General features: G+C 40.5%; 1 protein-coding gene across 4 annotated transcripts in view; it reads right to left on the reverse strand.

Annotated features, from left to right (window-relative positions):
- Positions 1-477, reverse strand: part of LOC118381723 (poly(ADP-ribose) glycohydrolase-like) — a 177,978-nt gene extending 177,501 nt beyond the window's left edge. For 3 of the 4 annotated variants that reach the window (XR_008077883.1, XR_008077882.1, XM_052477575.1), the window contains exon 1: positions 18-392. Coding sequence is in view for 1 of the 4 variants with exons in the window: in XM_052477575.1 (XP_052333535.1) it covers positions 18-148 (131 nt within the window). In the remaining 3 variants the exon portion in view is untranslated. The other variant, XR_008077884.1, reaches the window with a different exon arrangement.
- Positions 478-14,731: the final 14,254 nt, after the last annotated feature.

Consider the following 14,731-nt stretch of genomic DNA (forward strand, 5'->3'; position numbering starts at 1 on the left):
TCGTTATGCATACTCACAATACAACCTCATTCAGTAATACCACCGAAGCGTTTTGGTAACGATGGTTCCAGAATGGTTTCACACAGAGTCCTCTCCTCAGCAGGCTAGTGAAAAATAGCATACGGCTTGCAAACATACGACAGTGCATCTATAGCTAGTTTAACAACACAAAATACATTTTGGCATGTACAGCCAGCAGTGACCAAGGTCTAGCTAATTCGTAAAGGTTAGCTAGACACAATTAGCTTCACAGTTTTACGTTGTTGTCATGAGCGTTTTTACTTGGTACAATTAGTACTACAACAACATTGTTGTTGTTGTTGTTTACAGCTGATGTGGGGTTAGGTTAACCCTTAAACCAAAGATATTACATAAATACGGTTTCGACTGTAACGTACCACAAAACAGACACGTCATCGTCTCAGCAACAATACAAAATCACTTCCGGGTCACATAATAATTTTTTTTTACCGTTTCAAAATGTCCCCCACATTATATTAGAAGAGTGTAAAAAAAACACCGGTACTTATTCATAATACAGTGCCTTCAGAAAGTGTTAACACTCCTTGACTTTTTCGGCATTATCTTGGGTTACAACCTGCATTTAATATGGATTTTTATTTTTAAATGAGTAAAAAATAAATGTAAAAAAAAATGAAATTACTTGTGTAAATAAGTATTCAAACCCTTAGTTATGGAAAGCCTAAATACGTTCAGGAGTAAAAATGTGCTTAATTAACAAAGTATAATAATAAATTGCATGGACTCTGTGTGCAATTTTTTTTTTTTACTAATTAATATATTTTTTAAAATATTTTATTTATGATTGACTAACTAATCTCTGTACTAATCTGTAAGGTCCCTCAGTTGAGCAGTGAATTTCAAACACAGATTCAACCACAAAGATCATGTTTTTTTTTCAATGCCTCGTAAAGAAGGGCACCTATTGGTAGACATTGAATATCCCTTTGAGCATGGTGAAGTTATTAAATACACTTTGGATGGTGTATCAATACACCCAGTCACTACAAAGATACAGGCGTCCTTCCTAACTCAGTTGCAGCAGAGGAAGGAAACCGCTCAGGGATTTCCCCATGAGGCCAATCTAAGTAACATAATTTCACCCGTGCGTCAATCTAAGTAACATAATGAAAAAAATCGGCATCAAAATCTGTCAGTTTAAGCTAGAGATATCTGATACGGGCTGCATCTCAATCCACCACATTTTCCTATGTTGGCGTTCCGCATCTGAAGAAATGTGTCTTGTCACCTAAAACCCTCACAAACTTTTACATATGCACAATTGAGAGCATCCTGTCGGGCTGTATCACTGCCTGGTACGGAAACTGCTCCGCCCACAACCGCAAGGCTCTCCAGAGGGTGGTGCAGTCTGTACGACGCCCGTGACAGAGGGGGTCAAATACTTATTTCCCTCATTAAAATGCAAATCAATTTATAACATTTTTGACATGCGTTTTTCAGGATGTTTTTGTTGTTGTTCTGTCTCTCACTGTTCAAATAAACCTACCATTAAAATTATAGACGGATAATTTCTTTGTCAGTGGGCAATCGTACAAAATCAGCAGGGGATCAAATACTTTTTTCCCTCACTGTATCTAGATATAGCCTTCATATAAGTTACATGGCATGTACTTAAAAACAAAAATACATTTTAGAAACTAGATATAAACAAATATAGCCTTCTGTGTATTAGTGAACAGTAGCCTTGTGTTTTCCTGCCAATTAGCGAACAGCTGTTTCCCAGTCAATGTGTATGCCGCTAAGGTGTTGTTGGGACCGCTTGGGTAAGAGAGCGCTGCGGTAGAACCGTTTGTGGGAACATTTCTCGCTGTGGGACTGCAGATACATCTCAAAATGAAAGTACAGGCAACATACTGTTATTATTTATTTACTGAGCACAAAGGTGACGTTGCCCTGCTCAGATGTTGCATGGATCAGCCAATGGTTGCGTGCCACGTCATCAGATTACCAGATTATGTGGTTAGTAAATAGAGAACAGAACATAGTGTAGGAGCCTATCACCTATTTCTGTAACACAATGCAGCTTGATGTACCAGTACACCCCCTGGACAGGACACTATATCTCCTCAGTACAGCCCCTGGACAGGACACTAGTCTATCTCCTCAGTACACCCCCTGGACAGGACACTAGTCTATCTCCTCAGTACACCCCCTGGACAGGACACTAGTCTATCTCCTCAGTACACCCCCTGGACAGGACACTAGTCTATCACAGGGCCTTACCCCCAATCTATCTTCTTAATGCTGAGTGCCAAGCAGAGATACATCCAGTCCCATTTTCACAGTCTTTGGTAGGGATTGAACTCACAACCTTCCAATCTCAGGGTGGACACTTTAATCACAAGGCCACTGAGTTGGTGTTGATGTGGTTAGCTAAAACATAAAATACCAATCCAACCGTCAGCAATGTCTAAGCAAGGGAACAAAGAAGTTACATTTTTTATGAATTAATATGTCGGTTGGACATACTGACAAATTCTCTAAAAAGAGGAGGCTTATGTTATAGAAATTAAAATGCAGTTCTCTGGAAACAGCTCTGCAGTCAGCATGCCAATAGTATGCTCCCTCAAAACTTGAGACATCTGTGGCATTGTGTTGTGTGACAAAACTGCACATTTTAAAGTGGCCTTTTTATTGTCCCCAGCACAAGGTGCACCTGTGTAATGATCATGCTGTTTATTCAGCTTCTCGATATGCCACACGTGTCAGGTGGATTAATTATCTTGGCAAAGGAGAAATGCTCACTAACAGGGATCTAAACAAATTTGTGAACACAATTTGAGAGAAATAAGCGTTTTGTCCGTATGGAACATTTCTCGGGATCTTCTATTTCAGCTCATGAAACATGGGACCAACACTTTACATGTTGCGGTTATATTTTTGTTCGGTGTATTATAGAAGGAAAAACAAATAGGAATATTACACATCTGAGAAACATGAACCAAAAACAGGGCAAATGTATCAGTCAATAGATCAAATAAATCAATAGATCAATAAATATATATATTTTTTTTACATTGATCAATATTTTTTTTAAGCAATAAAAGATAAATAAATATAAATATACATCAATAAATAAATACATCAATATATCAATAAATACATAAACAGACCAATAAAGAAATTGATCAATAAATAAATACATAGATTAATCAATAAATAGATCAATACATAAAAAAGGATCAATAAATATATCAATAGATACATAGATCAACAGATCAATAAATAGATCAACAGATCAATAAATAGATCAACAGATCAATAAATAGATACATAAATAAATGGACAATATACAGTGCGTTCAGAAAGTATTCAGACCCCTTGACTTTTTCCACATTTTGTTACATTGTAGCCTTATTCTAACATGTATTCAATCTTTTTTGTCCCCCTCATCAATCTACACACAAAACCCCATAATGACAAAGCAATAACCGATTTTTACAACATTTTTAAAATGTATTTTAAAAATGAAATACCTTATTTATGTAAGTATTCAGACCCGGGCTACTAACTTTAAACGCCGTGTCGCCCGCGTGCTAGCGTAGTAACGACTACTCCGCGGCCTCCCTGTTCCATCTATTGCTGCCCCCTGGACACTATGATCACTTGGCTACATAGCTGATGCCTGCTGGACTGTCCATTAATCACGGTACTCCATTCGGTTTATTTATTTTTATCTGTCGGCCCCAGCCGCGAACTCAGGCCCTGTGTGTAGTTAACTGACCCTCTCTGCCCATTCATCGCCATTTTACCTGTTGTTGTTTTAGCTGATTTAGCTGTTGTTGTCTCACCCGTTGTTGTCTTAGCTGGCTCTCCAAATCAACACCTGTGATTACTTTATGCCTTATCATTGTTTTAGTTTACAATGGAGCCCCTAGTTCCACTCATTATACCTCTGATACCTCCTTTGTCCCACCTCCCACACATGCGGCGACCTCACCCAATTATTACCAGCTTATCCAGAGATGCAACCTCTCTTATCATCACTCAGTGCCTGGGCTTAAACTCCGCTGTACCCGCACCCCACCATACCCCTGTCTGCACATGATGCCCTGAATATATTCTACCACACCCAGAAATCTGCTCCTTTTATTCTTTGTCCCCAATGCCAGTTTTGATAGCTTTTAGCCGTACCCTCATCCTACTCCTCCTCTGTTCCTAGGGTGATGTGGAGGTAAACCCAGGCTCTGCGTGTCCCCAGACACCCTCATTTGTTGACTTCTGTGATCGAAAAAAACCTTGGTTTCATGCATGTCAACATCAGAAGCCTCCTCCCTAAGTTTGTTTTACTCACTGCTTTAGCACACTCTGCTAACCCTGATGTCCTTGCCGTGTCTGAATCCTGGCTTAGGAAGGCCACCAAGAATTCCGAGGTTTCCATACCCAGCTACAACATTTTCCGTCAAGATAGAACTGCCAAAGGAGGAGGAGTCTACTGGAGAGATAGCCTGCAAAGTTCTGTCATACTTTCCATGTCTATACCCAAACAGATTGAACTTCTAATTTTAAAAATGAGAGAAAAAAAACACCCCCTCGTGCCTTATTGCTTAAAATACACACTGTGGACAAATAGAACCCGTTAGATGATGATGATGATGATCAGACAGTACACTACCGGTCGAAAGTTTTAGAACACACAAGGGTTTTTCTTTCATTTGACTATTTTCTACATTGTGTGCAAAGCTGTCATCCAGGCAAAAGGGTGGCTAATTTGAAGAATCTCAAATATAAAATATATTTTGATTTGTAGAAAAGGAAGCAGGTCATCACATTATAAATCAAGTGAACAATCTACCGATTTAATGTGAATCTCTCGCAATTACACAAGATCTGAGCTCTGGGTTTTCCCGACACGACTTTAATGTCATTCAATTGTGTTTCAAATGTGTTGTTTTAGCCACAGCATCACAGTATCATCCACAATGATTGTATGCGTGTTTTTCGGGAAGATTGAGGATAAAACGGAAGTCAAATTTTGGTTGGACGATAACTGACACATAAAATGATCTTAATATTGAACAACTTCAACACTGTAACAAGTAAATTGAGTAAAAAAGAGAGATCTGGATAACAGTGGTGCAGAAAACCAGGCATCCCAGGAGTAAGATTACAGACTGTTTCAGTCCCTCTCTGTGGAGGTTCACGCTTTTCAGCTTTGAGCGAATGCTGCCATCTATCCACAGTTTTGGAGTTTGGATAAATTCTAATCATCACAGTGGGAACAACATCCTCTATCCACTTCCTGATGAACCCAGTCACAGTGGGAACAACATCCTCTATCCACTTCCTGATGAACCCCAGTCACAGTGGGAACAACATCCTCTATCCACTTCCTGATGAACCCCGTCACAGTGGGAACAATATCCTCTATCCACTTCCTGATGAACCCCCGTCACAGTGGGAACAACATCCTCTATCCACTTCCTGATGAACCCCGTCACAGTGGGAACAACATCCTCTATCCACTTCCTGATGAACCCAGTCACAGTGGGAACAACATCCTCTATCCACTTCCTGATGAACCCCCGTCACAGTGGGAACAACATCCTCTATCCACTTCCTGATGAACCCAGTCACAGTGGGAACAACATCCTCTATCCACTTCCTGATGAACCCCAGTCACAGTGGGAACAACATCCTCTATCCACTTCCTGATGAACCCCCGTCACAGTGGGAACAACATCCTCTATCCACTTCCTGATGAACCCCGTCACAGTGGGAACAACATCCTCTATCCACTTCCTGATGAACCCCAGTCACAGTGGGAACAACATCCTCTATCCACTTCCTGATGAACCCCAGTCACCGAGTCAGTGTCTGCATGATCTGAAATGAATTAAATTCTTTCTACAGTTTATCAGCGTACACACAATTTTCCCCCTGTTGATGATGCTTATTGTGCACTATATGTGACATTAAATAAAACAATAATGTACGTTGATGCTAATATTACGTACAATATCTAGTCACGTGTGCATATGATAACAATAGCCTAATACGTATATTCTATGTGCTGTAAGCTATTGTCTTTTAACCTGTTTCACCCAATAAATTCTAATCAACCTCATAATTATGACACACCCCTCTAATTACCATTGGTTGCACTTATTGCAATCCTTGTCTACATAACCTGGTTCAAGTATTCATGACATCACCCTGAAGAAGGCACAGTGTTGTCGAAACGGTGGTTTAACCAATAAATTACTGGGAGTGTGTGTATATATATATAAATAAAAATGAGAGAGAGAGACAGAGACAGAGAAGGAGACCGAGAGAGACAGAGACTCTTTATTTTTTATTTTTTATAGCTTACAGTTTATTTGCCATTAGTCAGCACCTCTACACTAAATCATGTTCTCTGGGTGTGCCCCAGCTCATGCTTTTTTACCAGTCTGCGTGATCAAAACAATCTCGAAGCATAGATTGCGATTGGTCAGACCAATGTGAGAAGAATCCTTACCACGGTTGCTTCCTGCTTAAGTTTCTGCCTATAGACAGGAAGGAGGCGTGATCTGATTCATCGAAGGGAGCGCCGGGGAGGGCGTTGTAGCTTTCCCGGAAGGGAGAGTAACAATGGACAAGCGTGCGTGATCTCTCCGCGTTTGATAGAATTTCGGGAGCATTTTCCTCAGATTTACTTTATTAAAGTCCCCAGGTACAATAAATGCTGCCTCCGGATAAGAGGCTATGGTGTTGGCTTGGGAGGAATATACACACAGTGACAATAACCAAAGAATATTCTCTTGGGAGGTAATGCGGTCGGCATTTGATGGTGAGGTATTCCAGATCGGGAGAACAAAATGACTTCCTGTACCTTACCACAATCACACCATGAGTTGTTAATCATACTGCTCCACCCCTGTGTTTCCTGGAGAGTTCCTTTTTCCTTGACTGCGCGATGAACGGAGAACCCCGCTGGCTGTATGGATGGGGACAATACATCCAGAGAGAGAGAGCCATGATTCAGTAAAACAGAGTGTTTTACAGTCCCTGATGTCTCTCTGGAAGGAAACCTTGGTCCTGAGCTCGTCTACTTTATTGTCCAGGGACTAAACGTTAGTGAGTAATACTGTTTTTGTTGTTGTTGTTTTTTATTTTTGTATGTGTTTTAATAACCTTACAGGGCCCGGCCCACTCTACCTCTAGCCGAGTGGTTAGAGCGTTGGACTAGTAGCCGGAAGGTTGCGAGTTCAAACCCCCGAGCTGACATCTGTCGTTCTGCCCCTGAACAAGGCAGTTAACCCACTGTTCCTAGGGCTGTCATTGAAAATAAGAATTTGTTCTTAACTGACTTGCCTATAAAGGAAAAATAAAAAACTATTTTAGGGAACCACAACCCACTGGAACCTCCTTATGTTATTGTTTGTGTTTGTGTTTATTTGCAAATAATCACTGGGAGGTTTGTTCCGAGATGAAGAAAGAAGCATGTTATTGCCAATTCCCATCACCTGGAATGAGGATATCAATTGAGGGACTGGACTTTTAGTCGTAGTATATTACCGACGCAATATCGACATCTAGTGGTAGGATCTTATAATTGCATAGAGAATGTCTGTCTGACAGCGACCCTTTAATTCATTCAACAGTATGTTGTATAAAAACATTGAAGCTGCAGTATATAACCTAAACATGATGGCATTGATTGCCGAAGAGTATAAAGTGTTGAGCTACTGTACAGTAGCTCAGCGCTTGCTGGCATATTTTCCAAGTAGCAGCATTGTGCTGAGTGAGATGGTGACCTTTGATTTCACCGAGGGCGAACCAACCTTTACTGTGCGGGAGAATCATCTCTGTCTCATTTTGTGGTATTGGTGCCAATAAAGGTAATAATTTTCAGTCTTGAGTTAGCTACCTCTTCCCATGAAGGACCTTGACTTTTTCCACATTTTGTTACGTTACAGCCTTATTCTAAAATGGATTAAATAAATAAAAATTCTCATCAATCTACACCATAATGACAAATTGAAAACAGTTTTTTTTTCTTTTTTGCAAACGTTTGTTTCAAAGACTCAAAATTGAGCTCAGGTGCATCCTGTTTCCATTGATCAACTTGATTAGAGTCCACCTGTGGTAAATTCAATTGATTGGACATGATTTGGAAAGGCACACACCTGTCTATATAAGGTCCCACAGTTGACAGTGCATGTCAGAGCAAAAACCAAGCCATGAGGTCAAAGGAATTGGCCGTAGAGCGCTGAGACAGGATTGTGTGGAGGTACAGATCTGGGGAAGGGTACCAAAACATTCATTCTTAAATGGAAGAAGTTTGGTTTAAGTTCAAAGTAAGTGATTTCTCTGATTACTGTAATTACAATACCATAACTATAACCTCAGGGCTGGTTTTAACTCACATGTACATAAAAAAAAAATAACCACACCTGGGGCTAATCTAGAACAAGTTTATTTATTTTTTTTAACCTCCGTTCTACCCCAGAATTTAATAAAAATATATAAAAAATAAAGCCAATCTGAGAAAAGCCTTGGTCAGGGAGGTGACCAAGAACCCCATGGTCACTTTGACAGAGCTCCAGATTTCCTCGGGAGATGAGGAACCTTCCAGAAGGACAACCATCTACGCAGCATTCTACCAATCAGGTCTTTATGGTAGAGTGGCAAGACGGAAGCCACTCCTCAGTAAAAGGCACATGACAGCCCGCTTGGAGTTTGCCAAAACAAGATTCTCTGGTCTGATGAAACCAAGATTGAACTCTTTGGCCTAAATGCCAAGTGTCACATCTGGAGGAAACCTGGTACCATCCCTACGGTGAAGCATGATGGTGGCAGACTCATGCTGTGGGGATGTTTTTCAGTGGCAGGGACTGGGAGACTAGTCAGGCTCGAGGGAGAGGAACCGAGCAAAGTACAGAGATCCTTGATGTAAAACTGCTCAGGACCTCAGACTGGGGTGAAGGTTCACCTTCCAACATGACAACGACCATAAGCACACAGCCATGACAATGCAGGAGAGGCTTCGGGACAAGTCTCTGAATGTTCTTGAGTGGCCCAGCCAGAGCCAGGACTTGAACCCGATCAAACATCTCTGTAGAGACCTGAAAATGGCTGTGCAACGATGCTCACAATCCATCCCGAAGAGCTTGAGAGGATCTGCAGAGAAGAATGGGAGAAACTCTCCAAATACAGTTGTGACAAGCTTCTAGCATCATACCAAACAAGACTCAGGGCTATAATCGCTGCCAAAGGTACTTCAACAAATTACTGAGTAACGGGTCTGAATACTTACGTAAATGTGATAAAACGTTTTTTAAATGATTGTTTGTGTGTAGGTTGATGAGGAAAATATATTTTATTTAATCCATGATAGAATAAGGCTGTAACGTAACAAAATGTGGAACAAGTCAAGGGCTCTGAATACTTCCTGAATGTGCTGTAAATAGTCAAGTGGGTATCAAACACATTAGTTTCCCAGGAAACTTATTTCTATGTGTTTGATGCCATTCATATTCATTCTAATGCTGACAGGTTTAGGTTACTGTCATTCTAATCACAGGAGGTTGGTGGCACCTTAATCGGGGAGGATGGGCCATGGTAATGGCTGGAGGGGAATAAGTCAAGTGGTATCAAACACATGGTTTCCATGGAAACCATGTGTTTGATGCCATTCCATTCGCTCCGTTCCAGCCATTACTATGAGCCGTCCTCCCCTCAGCAGCCTCCACTGATTCATTTTATATATTTGTTTTGTCTTGTTTATTTGTTATTGTGTGTATTTTTATCTGACTTCGTCTTGATTCTGTTTGAAGACATGTTTGTATTTCTTCACTTTTTGTATATTAAATGCTGCATTAATGAGGAAGTTAGCAGTTTTCACTGTACATTTTGTTAAAGGTCATTCCCCAGTTCAATGTAACAGTGATAGGTTTAGGTTACTGTCATTCATTTTCACCCAGTTCAATGTGATGGGTTTGACCCAGTTCAATGTAACAGTGATGTTTAGGTTACATATTTCACCCAGTTCAACAGTGGCAGTTTGGTGTTCAATGTAACAGTGATGGGTTTTTACTGAGTTCAATGTAACAGGAGGAGCTACTGTCATTCATATTCACCCAGTTTTAAAGTGATGGGTTTAGGTTACTGTCATTTTTCACCCAGTTCAATGTAAAGATGGGTTTGGTCATTCATATTAGTTTTCTAACAGTTACATTCATATTCATATTAACAGTGATGGGTTTGACTGTCATTCATATTCACCCAGTTCAATGTAACAGTGTAACAGTGAGGTTTAGGTTACTGTCATTCATATTCACCCAGTTCAATGTAACAGTGATGGGTTTAGGTTACTGTCATTCATATTCACCCAGTTCAATGTAACAGTGATGGGTTTAGGTTACTGTCATTCATATTCACCCAGTTCAATGTAACAGTGATGGGTTTAGGTTACTGTCATTCATATTCACCCAGTTCAATGTAACAGTGATAGGTTTAGGTTACTGTCATTCATATTCACCCAGTTCAATGTAACAGTGATGGTTTAGGTTACTGTCATTCATATTCACCCAGGTAACAGTGATGGGTTTAGGTTACTGTCATTCATATTCACCCAGTTCAATGTAACAGTGATGGGTTTAGGTTACTGTCATTCATATTCACCCAGTTCAATGTAGTGACAGGTTTAGGTTAGTCATTCATATTCACCCAGTTCAATGAGTGGGTTTAGGTTACTGTCATTCATATTCACCCAGTTCAATGTAACAGTGACAGGTTTAGGTTACTGTCATTCATATTCACCCAGTTCAATGTAACAGTGATGGGTTTAGTTACTGTCATTCATATTCACCCAGTTCAATGTAACTGGGTTTAGGTTACTGTCATTCATATTCACCCAGTTCAATGTAACAGTGAGGTTTAGGTTACTGTCATTCATATTCACCCAGTTCAATGTAACAGTGACAGGTTTAGGTTACTGTCATTCATATTCACCCAGTTCAATGTAACAGTGATGGGTTTACAATGAGTGATGGGTTTAATTTTCCATGTACCCATCATGAGCTACAACAAAAATATAGTGTATAGGACTACTACAAAATCTCTCTCTATCTCTCTCACTTCTCCTTAATTTTGGAATAAATACATTTGTTAACTGTTCAACTATTGTCTTTGAGTCAACTACTGACCACATATTAAACACTGCAGTGCTAACTAGCTGTAGCATATGTTTTCAGGACTAGATTCATCATGTTATACACTGCAGTGCTAACTAGCTGTAGCATATGCTTTCAGTACTAGATTCATCATGTTATACACTGCAGTGCTAACTAGCTGTAGCTTATGCTTTCAGTACTAGATTCATTCTCTGATCCTTTGATTGGGTGGACAACATGTCAGTTCACGCTGCAATGTCTCTGATAGGTTGTCATAATTACTGTATAAGTCTATGGAAGGGGGGTGGAGAACCATGAGCCTCCTAGGTTTGGTATTGTAGTCAATGTCCCCAGAGGAGGATGGAAGCCAACTGTCCTCCGGCTACCACCGTGGTCCTTCTGTAGCTCAGTTGGTAGAGCATGGCGCTTGTAACGCCAGGGTAGTGGGTTCGATTCCCGGGACCACCCATACGTAGAATGTATGCACACATGACTGACTGTAAGTCGCTTTGGATAAAAGCGTCTGCTAAATGGCATTTATTATTATTATATTATGGTGCTACCGTACAGAGTGCTGATGAGGCTACTGTTGACCTTCATTGCAAAACAGTGTGTTTTATTCAATTATTGGTGACGTGAATATATTTAGTTGAGTTTTATCTAAAAAGGATAATTTTTTAAAAATGTTTCACTATTTGTATTTTTACTCAAATTCACTGAGGAGGATGGTCCTCCCCTTCCTCCTCTGAGGAGCCTCCACTGATTTACACACTATGCAGTAAATTAGCTAATTGACCAATAAGGGAGTTCTAAACCTTCCTGCCAATAACATCTAGTTTTCAGTGTTCCCCTCCCCACTCAAACCACTCCCAGAAAGTCCTTGCAAAAAATTATTTCTTGAAAAATGATTATTCACTAAGAAGCTATTTTTGTTTATTTTTGACCTTTTCGATTGAAATCAATCACATTAAGATACTTATTGTTACCCTGGAAGTAATTCATATTGATATAAAACATGGCTGAAATGGACCTTGAACACATGCTGTATCCTGTCCGCACGTGACAAATAAAATTTGATTTGATTTTAAGGACACCTACATTAATATTTGGTTTACGGTATACTTGTAATAGTAGCCTTAAGAAATCAATATTTTGTGTTGGATAGTCCTGAAGACTGGTATGGACACAGATGCCAACCCAACAGGCCTTCACCCAAACAGAAGTCATGATCCCTTCTCAGCTAATGTGAATTAGTCTTGAAATCAACAAAAAAGTTAAGTTAGGTTTCTCTAACTTTTTTCCACACTTTGGAATATATTCAAAACCTACTACTGGCTGCAAACATTCGGAGGCGGCAACCAGTCGGTTGTGTCACTATGACAATAAGAATTAATCCATCCTTGACCGGCAAATGAATTGTGACAGACTTTCAACATCCTTATTTCTCCTTAAATCCTTTCCTAAAGTGTACATAGCCTAATCAAACTCTATGCTAATCATCCAGACAGAAAGACATATACACAGAACATTGTCTAATGTAAAAGACTATTGCTTTAGGCTGGTTAAGATTTCTTTTTCGATTAATACGGGTTATTTCATGAACAAATATGACAAACCATGTGCGAACATTGCTGTGATTTACAACAATGCAGCAACATTTTTCATGCTGCTACAAAAAAAGTTACATTTGTGTAAAACAAAATCACCAGCAGGCTCAATTTGCGAACGAGCCTCCGGAATGGGCTGCTCTCTGCTCTCCTGGAATGTTCTCCTCATCCTCTATCCTGCGCTCCGGATTGACAGCCCGGCATTGCTACCCGACCACCCCTCACTCCGAGCCGCAGAGAAGAACGATCCGCTCCGGAGTAAACCTACCCGACTTCACCGCGCGTGTTATTTATTATCAGACTGCGACATCAAGCGGTCCTATCCTCATCCACTTCCTTGTCTTCCACAGCCAATAGCTTTGCGGTGATTCCCAAAAAACACATCATTTACTGGGCTCATCAAGCTAGGTTGCATGGAGTCTGTCACACTGAGGTGTATAGAAATCTGACAGCTGAGAGGGAAGTCGCGGGTTCAGCTACTAGCTCCCTGGGTTTACTTTCTCATTCAGTTCCCCCGGTCCTACCAGACGCTGTGAGTCTGGGGTTGCCACATTTAAAACAAAACAGGAACTCCCAAGTCCAATCACCACGGCACCATGAGTAAAACTTAAAAAGGACTGGAAGACAGAGAGAGAAAGGTAAGACTTATGATTTTGGTGCTGGGGACCACTAGAATGAATATGCATGATTATCTCTGTCCGTGACTCCCGTGCTTTCACTGATTATCTCTGTCTGCGATATGTGACTGTCCAGGACATCTGTGGATGCTTATTGTAGGACTACAGTCAGCATCCCGACATACTGTATGAGAGCCGCTACAGATGTTGGGCTTAGCAGTATGCGCCTGTACCCTCTGCCTGGTACCGAACCACGCCAGACAAACGCACCATCATCACACCGCTGCAGTAGCCCACGTTTAGCACACACACACACATAACATGCGCACACACACACACATGTACACACACTCACACGTACACACACACACACACACGTACACGTACACACACGCGCATACACACACACACACACACACACACACACACACACACACACACACAGTGCGCTTGTGAACTTTAACAAAGCAGCTACTCTAGCCTTGTCCACTAGGCTGTGTATTTCTGCAAGTTCACCTGTTAGAATGAATGACATAGAGGTTTTACAGTGCTTCACAAAGAAGGGCACCTAGACAGGTGTAGACAGGTAAAAATAAAATAAAAAGCAGACAGAATATCCCTTTAAGCATGGCAAGGTAATTAATTACACTTTGGATGGTGCATCAATACACCCAGTCATTCCAAAGATACAGGAGTTCTTCCTAACTCAGTTGCCGGAGAGGAAGGAAACCTTTCAGATACTTCACCATGAGGCCAATGGTGACTTTCAAACAGTTATAGGGTTTAATGGCTAAATATAGTATAAAACTGAAGATGGATCAACAATATTTTAGTTACTCGACAATACTAACCCAACTGACTGAGTGAAAAGGAGGAAGCCTGTACAGAATACAAACATTCCAAAACATGCATCCTGTTTACAACAAGGTACTAAATGAATACTGAAAAATGTGTGGCAAAGCATTTAACTTTTTGTCCTGAATATAAAGTGTTATGTTTGGGGAAAATCCAATACAACACATTACTGAGTACCACTCTTCATATTTTCAAACAGTGGTGGCTGCATCATGTTATGGGTTTGCTTGTAATCATTAAGGACGGGGGAGTTTTTCAGGATAAAAATGAAACGGAGTGGAGGTAAGCACATGCAAAATCCTAGAGGAAAACCGGTTTTAATCTGCTTTCCACCAGCCACTGGGAGGTTAATTGACCTTTCATCAGGACAATAACCTAAAACACAAGGCCAAATCTACACTGGAGTTGCTTACCAATAAAACATTGAATGTTCCTGAGTGGCCAAGTTACAGTTTTGACTTAATTCTGCTTGAAAATCTGTAGCAAGATGTGAAAATGGTTGTCTGACAAT

The sequence above is a fragment of the Oncorhynchus keta genome, chromosome 24 (genome assembly GCF_023373465.1).
Source record: "Oncorhynchus keta strain PuntledgeMale-10-30-2019 chromosome 24, Oket_V2, whole genome shotgun sequence".
In the NCBI taxonomy this organism is placed as follows: domain Eukaryota; kingdom Metazoa; phylum Chordata; class Actinopteri; order Salmoniformes; family Salmonidae; genus Oncorhynchus; species Oncorhynchus keta.